Here is a 17631-nt window from a genome sequence, read left to right as displayed (position 1 = left end):
GTTTATCCCCGCGTAGTTTGTACGCGGGACATGCCGAGATATCATGCAGATTCTCTGCACAGTAAGGACACTTCTCAGCATTCTTACTGCACGAATCATCTAGATGATTCTCCCCGCATTTTCCACAGCGGGCCTTATTGCTACAATGGGTGGCTGTGTGACCCAATTGTTTACACTTTGTGCAATTCATGACCCGCGGCACAAACAGACGCACAGGCAGACGAACCTTGTGCAAGAGGACGTAATTTGGCAAAGCGGTACCAGCGAAGGTCAACCGATAAGAGTTTGATTGGGGGTACGTTTTTGAACCATCCCCCGCAACTACTACTGAGTGCAAACGCTTGCACTCGAGTATTTTCACTGGCTGAAGTATGCGGTCTCTAAAACGGCCAACCCCGTACTGCAGCAGATCCTCGCATGTCAAACTGTCATTGGTGACAACGCCTTCAGACTGTACTTTTACAGCTGGAATATACACATGATAGTCCTTCGTAAAGTGCTCGCAGCAAGCAATATCGTTTGCCTGCTTTGAGTTAGTCAGCACGACCCTCAGCCTGTCTGAGCGGACCTTTTTTATTTCGGTCACAGCCGAGAACCGTTCCGTCAGATCTTTTGAAATCTGTAATAGATTCAGCGATTTTGTTTTGGGCCGAAAGAAGACCACAAAGGGACCGGTCGAGAGCTCTGGATATTGTTTGGGTCGGGGGAGAGCCTTAGGAGTCGACTCGATCTCCATTTGACCATCCGGGGAGGAAGCCATCGACACCGTCAACGCACGGGGTCAGCACCCGCGCAGACGGGAAAAAGCCGTAAATGTATCAAAAAGGTGGATTTCACTTACTTGTATACTCGTTTCCCACGACGCACCAGTCCAGCTTAAATAGCTGGTTATTGTTCAATCCTCGCTTTACGAACAAAAGGTTGAGGAATGTGGCCTAACGGTTAACACACGCACAAAAGAAAATAAAAGTCCAAACCTCGAAGAGGCAAAGAATGGCAAAATAACCTTGAACGCGGATTACTGCACTGTTCTTTTTTCAACAGACCGAATACAAAACACTTCTATCTCGATCGAGCGATGCGTAGAGACTGATTAATATATTTGTATATGATTATAGTAATTTTTGTTTTGAGGATGGCAAAAAAATGTATCTCCTTTCTAAAAAAACCTTTTTTAATCCACCTAGCGGTGCAATTGTGCCTTTCTCAAACATGAGCACGAGAATTTTTGCGTTGTTTATATTCATTATAATATTATTACATTTTTATTATACACGACATGACAACTTTATACAAGAATAGAAATCATTATTCGAGTTCTAAAACTTTGTAAAAGAAAAAACAGCCACATTAATATTAAATTGAAAAAAGGTGCAAAATCGGCAAAGTCCCAATAAGTCAAGTTTTATAAAAAAAAAATTTTTCGTGATAACATAAAATCTCGACGTTTCATGCATTTTAAAGATGTTTGGCATCAAAAATACGAATTCGATTTCTGAAATTTCATGGGGTCGCCCCTTTGATAAATAAGGTGAGTTCCGGCTTATATTGGAATTCCATATGTGACCGGACGATTTAGTCTATATTTCCGGACCCATATAAGCGATCCGTACGAAATTTTATAGACATCTGTGGGGATATTATAGCTATCATTTGGGAATAAGTTTGTGAAAATCGGCCCAACCATTTCCGGGAAACTGATGTGAGTTCGTCAATTTTGAAAGATGGCCGCTTTTCCCGGGCACTTCCGGAACCGTCTATGGTGGTCAATGTAGTCAACGAAAGTTTGGTTGGCCGTCGGTGACCTAGAACAGCAAATTTAAGTCTTTTGAGAGACATTTTAGCGAAATTTTTACCTTTTTTGCTTTCATCGGAGTATCGGTTTGAATCACAATTTGCTATGTGATCGCACACCACAACCTGTAACTCCGGAACCGGAAGTCGGATCGGGATGAAAAAAACAGCCATTTACGGGTACGCAATACCTTTCATTTGAGAGCAAGTTTAGTCTAATCGGTCTAGCCATCTCCTAGAAACCGATGTGACTGTTATTCTGAATTTATATGCTTCCGCCAGGGTTTCCGGAACCGATGATGGTGGCCAATGTGGCCAAATAGACTTTGAATGGATGTTAGTGACCTAATACTACAAATCGAAGCAGTTTTGGTCATATTTTGGAAAAAATTTCACGTTTATAAAAAAAATGAGTGACTGCGTGTTCGTACTCATCACCCTGTAATTCCGGAACCGGAAGTCAGATCCATTAGAAATTCAATAGCAGTCTATGGGAACGTTGCACCTTTCATTTGAGACTAAGTTTGTCAAAATCGGTTCAGCCATCTCTGAGAAAAATGAGTGACATGTTTGGTCACATACACACACATACGCACATACACACACATACATACATACACACACAGACATTTGCCGAATTCGACGAATTGAATCGAATGGTATATGTCACTCGGCCCTCCGGCCCCCGTTAAAAAGTCGATTTTCAGAGCAATTGCAATACCTTTCTATTGAGAAAGGCAAAAAACCAAATAATTAGATTCAGCTGTCAAAATTAATGTTTTAGAATAGCGGTTACACGAAAATGTTCGACAGTCAGAAAGTCACGATTTTCTGAGAAATCGAGGGGGTCCGAATTACCCCGGGCCCCCCTATGAATTATAAAAATCTGTCAAAAGTTGTTGTTAGGAAAACTTTTTAATTGAAAGGTTCTCCATGATCCAAATACACTGAAAAAGTTTTTTTTACATCTTTAAAACGATAAATATTAGATTTTTGACTTTTATGATGGGCTAATGCGAATAACTTTCTAAAAGGGCATAACCTAAAGAATTTACTGTTTTTGTTGGAAAAAAATTCCAAATAACTCGAAAACTATCGCTTTTTGGAAGATATTTGTTTAATGCATTTTGATTTAAAACGATACTTAGAATCAGGGTGCCAAAGATACCGGTAAACTACATTTTTTCGGTATATTTATATTTGCACAAGCCGTACAGTCCGCCACAGCGACGCATCACTACAGCTCTTGCCAGAACGGTAGCCAAACCGAGTACTTTTTCCAGTACTGTAGTAGAATACATTTTTGTTTTGGTGCTGTACTCCGACTGTTCGGTGAGAGTGTGACGTAGTAAAGTTTGTTCTCTCCCTTTGTACACTTTTCTCTGCATAGTCAAAGGGAGAACCCGCCCACATTTGCCGAATTCGACGAACTGAATCGAATGGTATATGTCACTCGGCCCTCCGGGCCTCCGTTAAAAAAGCCGGTTTTCAGAGCAATTGCAATACCTTTCTATTGAGAAAGGCAAAAAACCAAATAATTAGATTCAGCTGTCAAAATTAATGTTTTAGAATAGCGGTTACACGAAAATGTTCGACAGTCAGAAAGTCACGATTTTCTGAGAAATCGAGGAGATCCGAATTACACCCACGGTCCCAATAGCCCCGGCCCCCCTATGAATTATAAAAATCTGTCAAAAGTTGTTGTTAGGAAAACTTTTTAATTGAAAGGTTCTCCATGATCCAAATACACTGAAAAAGTTTTTTTTACATCTTTAAAACGATAAATATTACTATGCTATATTTCACCCTAAGGAGGAAAATTTGGTAAAAACCAAAATTTCTCACTAGGGTGAAAATTTGTTGGTATAAACCAGTCTTTGTACAGGAGGGCACAAATCCTTATTTCATACTATGTTGCGTTTCGGCTTCGCCTCATCAGAAACCGACACTAACGTATTGTCGGAATAGATTAGCGCCGGCTTGACGCAAATCCCTTAAAACTAAAACACACTATGTGTTTCCATCAAACGACTGATCAAACGTGATGTCCCGTTAGAGCAGAAGTTCTGTTTATGCCGATGAGACACAAGTGAAGCCGAAACTTGTCTTGGCTTAGGAGGCCTATGCGAAAGCACTATGCTATATTTCACCCTAAGGAGGAAAATTTGGTAAAAACCAAAATTTCTCACTAGGGTGAAAATTTGTTGGTATAAACCAGTCTTTGTACAGGAGGGCACAAATCCTTATTTCATACTATGTTGCGTTTCGGCTTCGCCTCATCAGAAACCGACACTAACGTATTGTCGGAATAGATTAGCGCCGGCTTGACGCAAATCCCTTAAAACTAAAACACACTATGTGTTTCCATCAAACGACTGATCAAACGTGATGTCCCGTTAGAGCAGAAGTTCTGTTTATGCCGATGAGACACAAGTGAAGCCGAAACTTGTCTTGGCTTAGCAGGCCTATGCGAAAGCACTATGCTATATTTCACCCTAAGGAGGAAAATTTGGTAAAAACCAAAATTTCTCACTAGGGTGAAAATTTGTTGGTATAAACCAGTCTTTGTACAGGAGGGCACAAATCCTTATTTCATACTATGTTGCGTTTCGGCTTCGCCTCATCAGAAACCGACACTAACTAACGGGACATCACGTTTGATCAGTCGTTTGATGGAAACACATAGTGTGTTTTAGTTTTAAGGGATTTGCGTCAAGCCGGCGCTAATCTATTCCGACAATACGTTAGTGTCGGTTTCTGATGAGGCGAAGCCGAAACGCAACATAGTATGAAATAAGGATTTGTGCCCTCCTGTACAAAGACTGGTTTATACCAACAAATTTTCACCCTAGTGAGAAATTTTGGTTTTTACCAAATTTTCCTCCTTAGGGTGAAATATAGCATAGTGCTTTCGCATAGGCCTGCTAAGCCAAGACAAGTTTCGGCTTCACTTGTGTCTCATCGGCATAAACAGAACTTCTGCTCTAACGGGACATCACGTTTGATCAGTCGTTTGATGGAAACACATAGTGTGTTTTAGTTTTAAGGGATTTGCGTCAAGCCGGCGCTAATCTATTCCGACAATACGTTAGTGTCGGTTTCTGATGAGGCGAAGCCGAAACGCAACATAGTATGATAAATATTAGATTTTTGACTTTTATGATGGGTTAATGCGAATAACTTTCTAAAAGGGCATAACCTAAAGAATTTACTGTTCTTGTTGGAAAAAAATTCCAAATAACTCGAAAACTATCGCTTTTTGGAAGAGATTTGTTTAATGCATTTTGATTTAAAACGATACTTAGAATCAGGGTGCAAAGGTACCGGTAAACTACATTTTTTTTTGGTATATTTACATTTGCACAAGCCGTACAGCGACGCATCACTACAGCTCTTGCCAGAACGGTAGCCAAACCGAGTACTTTTTCCAGTACTGTAGTAGAATACATTTTTGTTTTGCGGCTGTACTCCAACTGTTCGGTGAGAGTGTGGCGTAGTAAAGTTTGTTCTCTCCCTTTGTACACTTTTCTCTGTATAGTCAAAGGGAGAACCCGCACACGAAAGCGTTAATGTCGGTCGTGGCGTAAACGAACCGCATTCATTGTCGTCGTTTGTGATTAAATATATTGAATAGATTAAAAATATTAAAAGTGTAAAATAAGGAAAGAGAAGCTGTACCGCTCGCGTCTAGTGGCTGTGCTGGGGGCAGTATTTTTTTTTCATGTTACTGCTTTGATTACAGACTGCCGTACAGCGCTGAGCGTCCTGCACTAGCGAGCAACAGCAGCGTCCAAAGAGAAATGAGAATGTAGGCAGATAAATTACAACCGCAGAAAAGATAGGCATTTTGCATCCTTACTTAGAATTATATTCTGTAATAAAATTACAGTTTTGTATGTGTCAATTAGTATGAAATTAAAAAAACATGTATAAAGTTATTGTTAGAAAAACTTTTTTACAGATAAGTTCTTTATTAACCAATCACATTTAAAATTTTTCTATTCTCTTTAGGATTTTGTAGACAAAATATAAAAACTGTTTTTTTTGCAATTTAACTTCTTAACACAAATTTTTGTTTGTATGAAAAATGACACCTTTTTCAGTGTATTTTTTTCGCACATAAATATTTATTCCCTGAAACTCGTTCTCAGAAAGTTTTGGTGTATAAAATACAGTAATCGAACAAAAAAATTTTGAGGCTTATGCACGTAGAAATATTTACACCCTTTTGGTCTCGAGTCAAAATAATCTTATGGAGTTTTCGATTGATTGACACCGGTGTAGTGGAGTGCACTGGATTTGCACTTTCTAGCAGAAGTGTCAATGGAATATACCCAGTTTTCTGCACTTCTGCTAGAAAGTGCAAAAACGGTGCAGTTTCAGTGCACTCCACTACACCGGTGTCAATCAATCGAAAATCCTATTACTGATTGTGGAAAATGTTTAGTCTTCCATGCCGGCGAAACGTGTAAAGTTTCATAGGAATCTAAGATGGTTACGCTTTTAAATATTTTCGGACGAATCTTCGTGGAATTCTTCTACTGGAATGTGTAGTATATTTGGTCATTTTTTGATTATAGGGGTTTTAACCTTAGTGTCATTCGCCTTTTTTCGGGTTAGAGAAATTTCTTTTGGAAAAATCTCTGATTATAGGGGTTTTAACCTTAGGGTCACTCGCCTTTTTTCGGGTTAGAGAAATTTCTTTTGTTGAAAACTCTAACCCTATATGCGGGGTTGGATGTCGAACCCAGATGTGCTGCGTACAAGGCAATCGATTTACCAACTAAGCTATGCTCGTCCCATTATATTTTGTAATATTTTTTACACAATGGCAATTTTTATTATTTGCGCTTTGCCAATTAGGTTGGACGCGATTTCCATTCCATCTTATAAAGCTCGCTGTTTGCTCATTAACATCCATACTTTAAAAGAGCGCCGAGCATATGCGATGGACTCTTTTGTAGACGGAATTGTTTCGTGTCGTATTGATTCAGTTGAACTTCTATCTAAACCTAATTTTTATATACCTTCCCGGAATAAATTTACAACAAGCAACTATCGTGCAAACTATGCCAAGTTTGGATCATTAAATCAGATAATGGCAACTTACAACAAGAACTGCGAAGCTATTGAATTAACAACGAAAGAATACAAATTAAAGAAATAATTAAATTCTATTCGTTAATGAAGAACATCCGAATGTAATGCAATGTGTACCACATAGCGTTTTTTAGTTATTAGCTATTTATATTTTAAGTGTAAACTATATGTTATCATTGTAACAAAACAATCTAATCCTGTTTGACGACAAAATATAAATAGGGATGAAGAGTCACCAGCTGTGGCTGAACACCCAATATATTGTATTAGAGATGAAATGTAAACCAAACAAAATAATCAAATACAAAACTAAACACATAAAAAAATAAAGCAAAGCTATCAATAGAACATGTCACAAAACTTGTGAGGTAAAATTATTGAATATGCCGAAGTAAAAATAGCTCTACAAAACGATTTCAAAAAGATATAATTTTCATTTCGTTTCCGTGTATGTTAACTATAATAAAAAACAAGTCAAAAAACCTCCTTTTTTATAATGTCAAGAATGAGCATGGTACAGATTCACCTCATCACATCAAATTTATTTCAGCTTAGGAAACTTTAGGTATGGATTATACGATAAATTAATTTTGATTTCGGCGTGTTTCATCGTCATGACTTTCACAGTCTCGCAATCTTTGGCGTCGGGTTTCATCAGTGACTCCAAGAATTTTAGCAACTTTCGTCTGTTTGACTAAATCCAATGCCTAAAATGAAAAATAAAACATTAGTACAACTATGGATTCTATGAAGCGAGAAAACCGAAAGTTGATCGAATATATGCAATAAAATAAAGGACCATTCATAAATAAATTCGCAAAAATTGTTCAAAATTGGCTCCCTTAAAAAGCTAGCGGCAGAACTAATGAGTATGTGGCGGACGAAGACGAGAGGAAACGAAACTCGCGGTTTTTGTATTCAGATTAATTGTATTTATCCAAACAACAAACACAAGTGTGTCGACTACGAGCTCTCGCGGTAAAGTTGTCCTTTTTTTCTCTGATGCATTTTTTGTTAGATACACTGCAGGGTTGCCGGTAATGCGGGAAAGAACCGGGTGTTCCATAAACAGCAACCCACAGATGTCCCCCAGTTACGTCAAGAATCGGACACGATGTCCGGATTTCGTAACTATGGTCCGTTTGTCGTCACTTGGATGACTGATGATGCAGTCATCGCACGTATGTGCTGGTTTCACTCGATCTATAGAGACTCGTTGCTTCTTGCCAGAAATTAACACATCGATGTACTTCACACCGCGATCGACGACCTCGTACGGCCCTTCATATGGCCGCTGTAGTGAACGTTTCACTGTGTCGATGCGAATTAACACATGGGTGCACGTGTTAAGCTTGGTGTGCAAAAACACAGACGGCTTGGCATGATGGGCGGTTTGTGGAAGTCGTAGTTTGCCAAGAACACGATGAAGATCCCTCCCGAAATCCGTTTTGTTTACATCCGTTACTGGATGGTCAAAAAACTCGCCAGGAATGCGCAAAGGTTGACCATATACAAGATCTGCCGAAGAACACTTGAGATCCTTGCGGTATGCTGTTCTTATCCCAAGAAGCACGAGTGGCAGTTCATTTTTCCACTGGTCACCTTTTTTGCACATGAACGCTGCTTTTAATGTACGATGAAAAAGTTTCAACAAAACCGTTGGACTGTGGGTGGTAGGCAGTCGTGCGAATATGGTGAGATCCCAAGGTGTATGCTAACTCGCGGAACAATTCCGACTCAAATTGACGGCCTTGGTCGGATGTTATTGTTTCGGGAGTACCGAACCGTGAAATCCATGTTGACGTCATCGCCTTCGCAACAGTAGGTGCCGTCATGTCTGCTAACGGGATAGCCTCCGGCCAGCGAGTGAAGCGGTCTATAATTGTGAGGATATATCGTTTTCCCTTCGATGGTGGTAGAGGACCCATCAAATCAATATGTATGTGCCGGAATCTAGTCTTCGGAGGGCAGAATGTACCAAGAGGTGAGATGGTGTGTCGAGTGACTTTCGAGAGTTGACAATCCATGCACGTCCTGACGAACTGGTTAACGTCTTTTTTCATAGAGGGCCATACGAACCTATCTGAAATGAGCCTTCTGGATGTTCGTGTCCCAGGATGAGCCATACCGTGAAGTTGCTGCATTATGGCGAGCCGATGTTTCTCTGGAACGAAAGGACGAATTCGGTTTGGAACGGAAACATCACAATATACAGGGCGAGAAATGTTTGGAATGCGAATCGGTTCGATTTTCAACGACGGTGACATCATGATTTGCTTCAGTTCTTCATCGGTGGCCTGATCTTTAGCGATGGATGCCAAATCGATTGCTGTAACCGCTTGAATACGAGAGAGGGCATCAGCTACAGTGTTATCCATACCACTTATATGACGAATGTCAGTTGTAAATTCCGATATGTAGCGTAAGTATCTTTCTTCGTGAGGAAGCCTATACGAGGAGTTGGTAGACATGGCATGTGTAAGGGGTTTATGATCCGTAAATATGACAAATTTGTGGCCTTCCTAAAAATAACGGAAATAACGAACCGCCATTTTCATTGCTATAAGCTCACATCCAAACGTAGAGTACTTCTTCTGAGCATCAGTGTGTTTTTCAGAATAAAATCCCAATGGCTGCCATAAGTATTCGAAATATTGCTGAAGTACTGCCCCAGCCGATGTGTTGGAAGCATCAATCGTTAATGCTAACATTTTGGAAGAGTCAGGATAGTGCAATAGAGTAGATTCAGCTAAAGAACTCTTGCAATATGCGAAGGCTACTATTGAATCCTCGTCCCATTGCACCTTCCTAGTGTCATTCTTCCTATTGCCAGGTATTAACTTTCGTAACTGTGACTGTATATCAACCGCTTTAGGTATGAGCCGTTTGTAAACATTTAGCAAAGCCAAAAACCTGCGTAGCTCCTTCACAATTGTTGGCAGTTTATAATCGCTTATTGCTTGTACACGTGATGGTAACGGTCGAATGCCATCTTTATCAACAAGGTAGCCAAGGAACTCTACTTGTGGTTGAAAAAATTTACTTTTTGAGACGTTTATTACTAAGCCGTTACTCTGCAGTCGCTGAAACACAGTGCGAACATGCTCTCTATGCTGCTCTGGAGATGATGAGCCAATGCACATGTCGTCTATGAACACTGTTACGAAGTCCAGATCGCCGAAGATTTTGTTCATAAAGCGTTGAAAGGTCTGGCTGGCGTTGCACAATCCAAATTGCATTCGAGTGCACTCGAATAAGCCGAATGGCGTTATAACGGCCGTTTTAGGAATATCTGCTTCCTCAACTGGTACCTGGTGATACGCTCTTAAAAATCGATGGTAGTGAAAATGTTCTTACCTTATAATGAGTGCAATAAGTCATGCACGTGCGGCACCGGATATCGATCCGGGGTGGTAACTCTGTTAAGCTGTCGATAATCACCGACGAATCTCCACTGCCCGTTCTTCTTGGGAACGCAGTGGAGGCGACTGGCCCAGCTGCTGCTGGAAGGTCTGCATATTCCAAGCTCCGCCATTAAGGCAAATTCTTCTTTTGCTGCTTTTACCTTGTCAGGATGCATTCGGCGCACCTTCGACGCTATTGGAGGTCCTTTGGTAATAATGTGGTGCGTAACTTCATGTTGAATTTCAGCTCGTAGTGTTGGAGGAAGTGTAACTTGACGAAATTCTGCCAATAGGTCGTGGAATGGATGATCCGCTCCTATTGTGGTGACGCTGTGAGTATGTGTGGTCACCATATTACCCAACGAATGCAAGGAGGTCTTCGCATCAATCAAGACCTGATTTTTCAGATCGACGAGTAATCCAAAATGCGACAAAAAATCAGCTCCGATGATCGCATGGCTAATATCTGCTACTAAGAAATTCAATGTGAATCTTCTTCGCAGTCTTAGATCGGTTGTTACGAATTTTGAAGAATATACTTTGATGCCTGTACCATTAGCTGCATGTAGTACAAAAGGAATCGGGTCACACATTTTGTCTTTTCTTGTGGCTGGCACAATCGAAACGTCGGAACCTGTATCAATCAGGAAACGAAGACCACTAGTTCTGTCGGACAACATGAGACGTCGGCTTTCAAACGATCCGCCCACCTCAGCCGACTCAGGTGAGCGAGAAGTTAGTTTTTTGAACGGAACTGACATGGTTGCTTGCATCGTTGAGCCTTTGCTTCGTACTTCTGGTGATACCAACACAGATCGTTGGAATTTCGGGACCTCGACGAAGACCGACTTCGATAAGTATCTGGATTAGCTTTGAGACGACGAATCTCAGCGCTGAGAACTTCTATCTGTTCGTTCATGCGATCCAACTGATCGTTTGCTGTTGATGATGTTGAAACTGTTGAAACTTGAGGTTGTTCCAACATTTTGTCGGCCATTTCCGCTAGTTTGGCTAATGTTCCATCACTGATGGTTAAAACGGGACGAATGTGAGCTGGCATCCGTTGTAAGAACAACATCTTTAGCAAATTCTCGTTGACATTAAGGCCAGCTGATATTTCTTGCATTTTTGCTAGCAAATGCGTCGGACGCATATCGCCGAGATCTGATGCATTGAGTAGTCGTTCCAATCGTGCTTCAGAGGATAGTGCGAAGCGAGCTATCAATCGCTCTTTTAGAGCCTGATACTTTATCACAGATTGATCCACTTTGGCTACAATGTGGTAGAACTTTGTGTCGTCTTTTACCACATTTGCTAATACAAATTGCGCCTCAGCCTGCGCAAACCACATTTCAGGATCAGTTTTCCAGAACTCGGGCAATTTCACACAAACAACGGCTACGTTCCGCACATCTGGTTGTACTTCGTCGTTCAACATTCCTTTTGAGGTTAGGAGTGATTGAGCAAGAAACTAGTGAATTGTTTCGAAATTTAACGCGTACTTAAACGAACCGGTTAGAATTCACGTCGCGGGTCACCAATGTGGTGGACGAAGACGAGAGGAAACGAAACTCGCGGTTTTTGTATTCTGATTAATTGTATTTATCCAATAGAGAAAATAAACACGTGTGTCGACTACGAGCTCTCGCGGTAAAGTTGTCCTTTTTTTTTTCTCTGATGCATTTTTTGTTAGATACACTGCAGGGTTGCCGGTAATGCGGGAAAGAACCGGGTGTTCCATAAACAGCAACCCACAAGTATTATTAGTAACGGCCATATTGAATCATTACAATTCAAACAATGGCGTCGAGTACAAAGATGCATTATGGACTTTGATGAAATGGACACACAGTAATTTATTGATACTTTTTAGAAAAATATTCAACATTTTTCCTCATTACCCGATCAGAATGAAATAACAAGATTATAACAGAACACATTTTTTGTAACATATTGTGTTATAAATTAGGTCTCGTTAGTAGTTAAAATAACAGAAATTTATAACAAGTAACAATGCGAGTTATAGTCTTGAAATATTTCTGTTATGTGTTTCTGATCGGGTACTTTACTGCCGTTCTACGCATAATTGTCCGATGTTACGTTTTGATCATTTTTACTTTTTTCATCAAACAGTCTTTTTTTAAGTATATTTTCAGAAAGCACATCCAAATCATACAGTTTGTCCGAAAACTTCGGGAAAAAATACCTCCGTGAAATAAAAGTCTGTTTGTTTCATTGTTGAAATTCTACGCATAATTTTCCCACCAACAAAAAACCCAACAAAGCGCACAATTAAAAAATAATTACGTAGCGTTTAGTGAAGAAGTACATTACGCTAGATGTCGGGACCTGAAAAAACCATGGAAAAATACAGATTCATTAAGAAAGAGATGGCCGTGATAATATTAATTATAGCAGTGGGAACAATCATGTAAAACTCTTCATCACTATCGTCGCTTGCATAACATGGCGAACGCATATGGGAAAATGAGCTTGTTTTCGTCATGTTTTTTAGTTATCACGCTACCCATTTGAAGCCGTTGGTTAGTACAGCGTCTGCTATCTTTGTTCAACACATTGAGTCAAATGGTAGGGCGGTAATTGGGGCACTCGATCGAGCTTTCGTTTCTCGGCATAACAGTCCCACTTTATATTTTTCGTAAAAACTAACGTTAATTGGATCTTCATCTAGTCTAGTCTACACATACACAGCCAATACAAGTAGGGATCCTGGAAAAATGAAAACGTTCGTCTACATTTTTTTGTCGTGACTAACGACTTACCTTTCAATATAGGGGCCCCTTTTCAAAATTTCGGAAGAAAAATGATGTAAGATTTTGAACGCTTATATCTTTTGTTGTACTGAATGGATTTAATCAATTTCTTCGGCATTTTGTCGAAAATATTTGTACCAATGTTGTATTAAATTTTGGAATAGGTAGGACATTCATTATCAACGGAAAAATAGTGTTTTGAAAAATCTTTCGAAAACGACTCGGAAAAGTGAAAATTTTCAGCCCATCCTGCACAGAGCCGTCAAAATGGTGCAGCAAATGAACAATAAAATAATGAAAAGTTTATATATAGGTCCACTACATGTTTGTTCCTATGATTATTCGTATTGGGTTGCTTGACGAGAGCAGTTGGTGGGGGAAAGCCGACATATTAGTTTCGGTTAAGCCATTAGAAGCCGGACGGAAAGGAAACGCTCATGCACGCCACGAGAACGAGCGAGAAAGCGATAGTAGTGCATATTAGAGAAAGCGTTACGTACATTTTGAACCTTAATAACTTTTCTTCTACTAAACGGATTGCCAATCTTGTTTCATAAATCGGAAGGAAAACGTTCAACGCTTGCTACCGATACGTTGTTTGCCATATAAAATTTGTTTAAATATTTCAAAAACTACTTTAAATGAGAATCAACATTAATGATAAAAGCTATAAATAGGGGTGTCGCAGCTTTTCTTAAAGCCAGACGTGTGTAAGACGCATGCATTACAGACGTGCGTGGTCGTGAGAAGCTGCATCGGACGACCAATCAAATTGGCTACCACCGGAGAGAAGAAAAACGTTGGTGGAGGTGGTGGCGGTGAGAAGGCCAAAAAGCCAAAGGCTAAGAAACGCAGTCACTGAAAAGGCGGTAGTAACTGTCACTAAAAATGCCACCAAAACATCGAAGGATGCAAAGCGTACTCATTCGGTGTGAGCTGCGAAAGGGGAAAGATCGTATGTATGTACGCAGTAAAAACAATCGTCGGCAAGATGTGAATTGTTTCAAAAGATTCTCGTCTTGTATCAACATAGTTATCTACAAACCGTTCTTATTAGGACGAATGCAAAATGGAAAAAGAATTTAATTAGAAAGTTTCTTTTATTAACTAGTACTAAGTTTGCGCTTGTTAATTCTGTACTTTTACCAGTGAATCATAATAAAATGTTTTTCTAATCTACAAACCCAAAGGTTTTTGCAAATCCTTCCAAGAAAATCAGTGAATGTGGCAACTCTGCCACTAAGCGAAAGCTACACCAAAACGAATGATGAAAATATTTTCATTTGTCGAACAAAAGGATGGCCTTCCATCTGCATTGTAAAGTCAACACCTTGATGCGAAGCGTACTCATTCGGAGTGAGCTGCGAAAGGGGAAAGATGTATGTACGCAGTAAAAACAATCGTCGGCAAGATTTGAATTGTTTCAAAAGATTCTCGTCTTGTATCAATATAGTTATCTACAAACCGTCCTTATTAGGACGAATGCAAAATGGAAGAAGAATTTAATTAGAAAGTTTCTTTTATTAACTAGTACTAAGTTTGCGCTTGTTAATTCTGTACTTTTACCAGTGAATCATAAGAAAAAAATTTGCTAATCTACAAACCCGAAGGTTTTTGCAAATCCTTCCAAGAAAATCAGTGAATGTCGCAACTCTGCCACTAAGCGAAAGCTACACCAAAACAAATGATGAAAAGATGGGTTGGTAATGTATATGACATAACAGGGGTGTCGTGACCAGCCTTCGAAGTTATTTCAAATCTTGCAAAGCATAAATTGACATAATTTCAATGATTGTTCCTTTATGAATGAAATGACAAATTTTCAGGTCAACGCGGCAATAACTTTGCAATTTATAGAACAATTTTATATTTTTAGTTATCATATATTAAGTGTCATCTCTTCCAAACAACTTAACCCTCTGCTGCCAACCCCGTGGTTTTGCAGGGTTAAGGAGAATCATTGTAAAATGTCCAATACATGATTTTATGTTGTTACCTCCACTAAAACCACTTCAGAACACTCCCACCTGTCATACATGTACATTGTCTGCTTGTTGAAATCATTATGTGAAATTATTGACCTGTATTCAACGCAGAGAACTCGGTAATAAAATTGTTTTGCTGAATATACTAACGAACGGGATCCCCAGGAAAATTTCGCTGAGCCCGGTGAATCGAACTTAATGCGTAAAATTTAGCCATTTGAAAGAGATACAAGCAGAATTTTAAGAATATGATCATCGCGGTTATGTCTCGGACATTACCTGCCCCTAGTTTTTCGCTAAGCGTGTTCATTTCTGTACGAAAAAGATTCCGATGGTTGTTTCGAGAGATTTTAACATTGATATTTCAAAGCAAGAAAATTGTTCATTTCATGAATGAATGTCTCAACGAGCTTAGAATCCAGCGCATCCCCTATCAACGCAGACGCCAACAACAAAGGTTCTTTTCAGAACCACCATAATTATTATAAAGAATAACTTGAAACATTCCCACATATTTCATTGAGTATCATTCGATTTGAATTACAAGTCAAACGAGTAGTTACGACACTCCGGTTATGTCCTAGACATTACCCACCCATCTTTTTTTCACCGATGATCCACTTAATTTTGCCGATTTTTTTGTTGGCTGGGGGTTTGCTGGGACTCTCGGCTGATGGTAGTTCGGTGAAGTTTTGTTGAGTTTCGATTATCAAATTTCGATGTGTACAGATGAACCTGCCCAGAGGCCGTGTGGTATCCGGCCTAGAATTGAGCCACTGGAGTCCTGCTCCCATGTCATAGGAGGCGACTGATAGTAGGAGACCCTAAGTCAAGGTGTAGTTTCGTGCCGAGGACTTAATAACTGGAGGGTCTAAAATATGCCAGTCGCGCACGGAGCATTTTGGGTTTAGCCCTTACTGTGTTATGCGAATCTCTGACACTGTGGACCATTATTTTATTCGCAAATCGTGGGAATCAAGTGATCATGTCCCATTTAAACCTGATATGGCTCGCTATATGCGTTAACATCCCAACTCGCTTGGTGTCCTCTAGTTGTTGTGTAATTTGTGTTGGAGATGAAATGTACAGTTCTCTAATCAACAATGGTTAGAATAGCACAAATCAATCTCCAACATAAACGTACAGCAACTATGAATTTATCTCGACTCATGCAGGAAGGTAAAGCTTCCATAGCATTGGTTCAAGAACCGTATTTCCATAAAGGAAACTTCTATTTTGGAAAGTTACTTAACACTGCCTTCATTGCTTACAACAAGACAGGCATGACTAACCCACGTGAAATGCCTCGTGCTTGCATTCTTGCAAATAAGGCTATTGACGCGTGTCTCATATCGGAGCTCACAACTCGCGATATCTGTGTTGTTACAGTTACACTGACTGTCCGAAACGTAGACAAAAAATATATATATTGTTCAGCATACCTATCGCATAACGAATCATCTCCTTCTGATGATTTCATAAGCGTTGTATCATATTGTAGCAGAAATGGGCTTCCGCTCATTATCGACAGTGTTGCGAATGCTCATCACATCATTTGGGGCAGCTCAGACATCAATCTGAGAGGCTCTGAACTGATGGAGTACATAAGTAGTACAAATCTCCATATTCTGAATGTGGGAAACCGACCAACTTTTGCGAGGTCAGGGAGGGAGGAGGTGTTAGACATAACACTTTGCTCTGATAGAATTTTGCATGAACTGGGAAATTGGGAGGTTCCAAATGAAACTGAACCGTCTCTATCCGATCATAAATATATATTTTTCGATCATTTTTATGTCACCTTCAATGTAGTGACATATCGTAATCCTAAATCTACACACTGGGACCTCTTTTTGGAAAACTTTTTTCATGGATATTTTCCAAACAATTAGTCAACTAGACGACTTAGATGACGTCGTGGATACGACAAACTCATTCATATTAGCATCCTACGAAGAAGCTTGTCCACTTCGTACTGTTAAATCGACTAGGAGAACCCCTTGGTGGAGGGCTGAGCTTGAAAGAATGAAGAAAGTTATGAGAAGAGCTTGGAACTGGCGTCAGCGTGATGACTCCAGGGCTTTTAGGTCAGCTCGTAGTGCATATAAGAAATGTCTTAGATCTGCAGAACGGGCTTGCTGGCAAAGCCTATGCACTAATGTCTCTAGTCTGAACGAGGCTAGCAGATTAAATAAAATTCTCTCCAAATCGAATGATTTTCAGATGAACTCCTTAAAAACCAGAGATGGTGTTTATGTGACTGACGAAAAAGATGTTCTTAATTGTCTCTTCGACACACACTTTCCAGGTTGTATCGATCCGGAGTTGAACAATGTTCACAGATCTCATTCTGGTGATTCGGACTCGTGAGCGTTAGCACGCACATTGGTTTCCACTGAATCGGTCAAGTGGGCAGTTGACAGCTTTGCTCCATACAAATCAGCCGGAAAAGATGGAATACTTCCCGTGCTACTGCAAAAGGGATTTGATATTCTTAAACATATCTTGAAAAAGATTTTGCTTTCCAGTCTTGCTACCGGGTCTATCCCGAAAGCATGGCGAGAAATAACTGTT

At 39.9% G+C, this 17631-nt stretch overlaps 1 protein-coding gene across 4 annotated transcripts in view; it reads right to left on the bottom strand.

Annotated features, from left to right (window-relative positions):
* Window positions 1-7306: 7306 nt before the first annotated feature.
* LOC131690293 (kinesin light chain-like) overlaps window positions 7307-17631 on the bottom strand; it is a 676695-nt gene continuing 666370 nt past the window's right edge. For all 4 annotated transcript variants that reach the window (XM_058975957.1, XM_058975958.1, XM_058975956.1 and 1 more), the window contains one exon: window positions 7307-7601. In XM_058975957.1, the coding sequence (XP_058831940.1) occupies window positions 7479-7601 (123 nt within the window). In that variant the 3' untranslated portion in view covers window positions 7307-7478. The remainder of the gene's footprint in view (window positions 7602-17631) is intronic.

This window comes from Topomyia yanbarensis, chromosome 3, assembly GCF_030247195.1.
Source record: "Topomyia yanbarensis strain Yona2022 chromosome 3, ASM3024719v1, whole genome shotgun sequence".
Classification (NCBI taxonomy): domain Eukaryota; kingdom Metazoa; phylum Arthropoda; class Insecta; order Diptera; family Culicidae; genus Topomyia; species Topomyia yanbarensis.
Note: the sequence above shows the minus strand (reverse complement) of the source record. Positions and strands in the feature narration are given on the sequence as shown.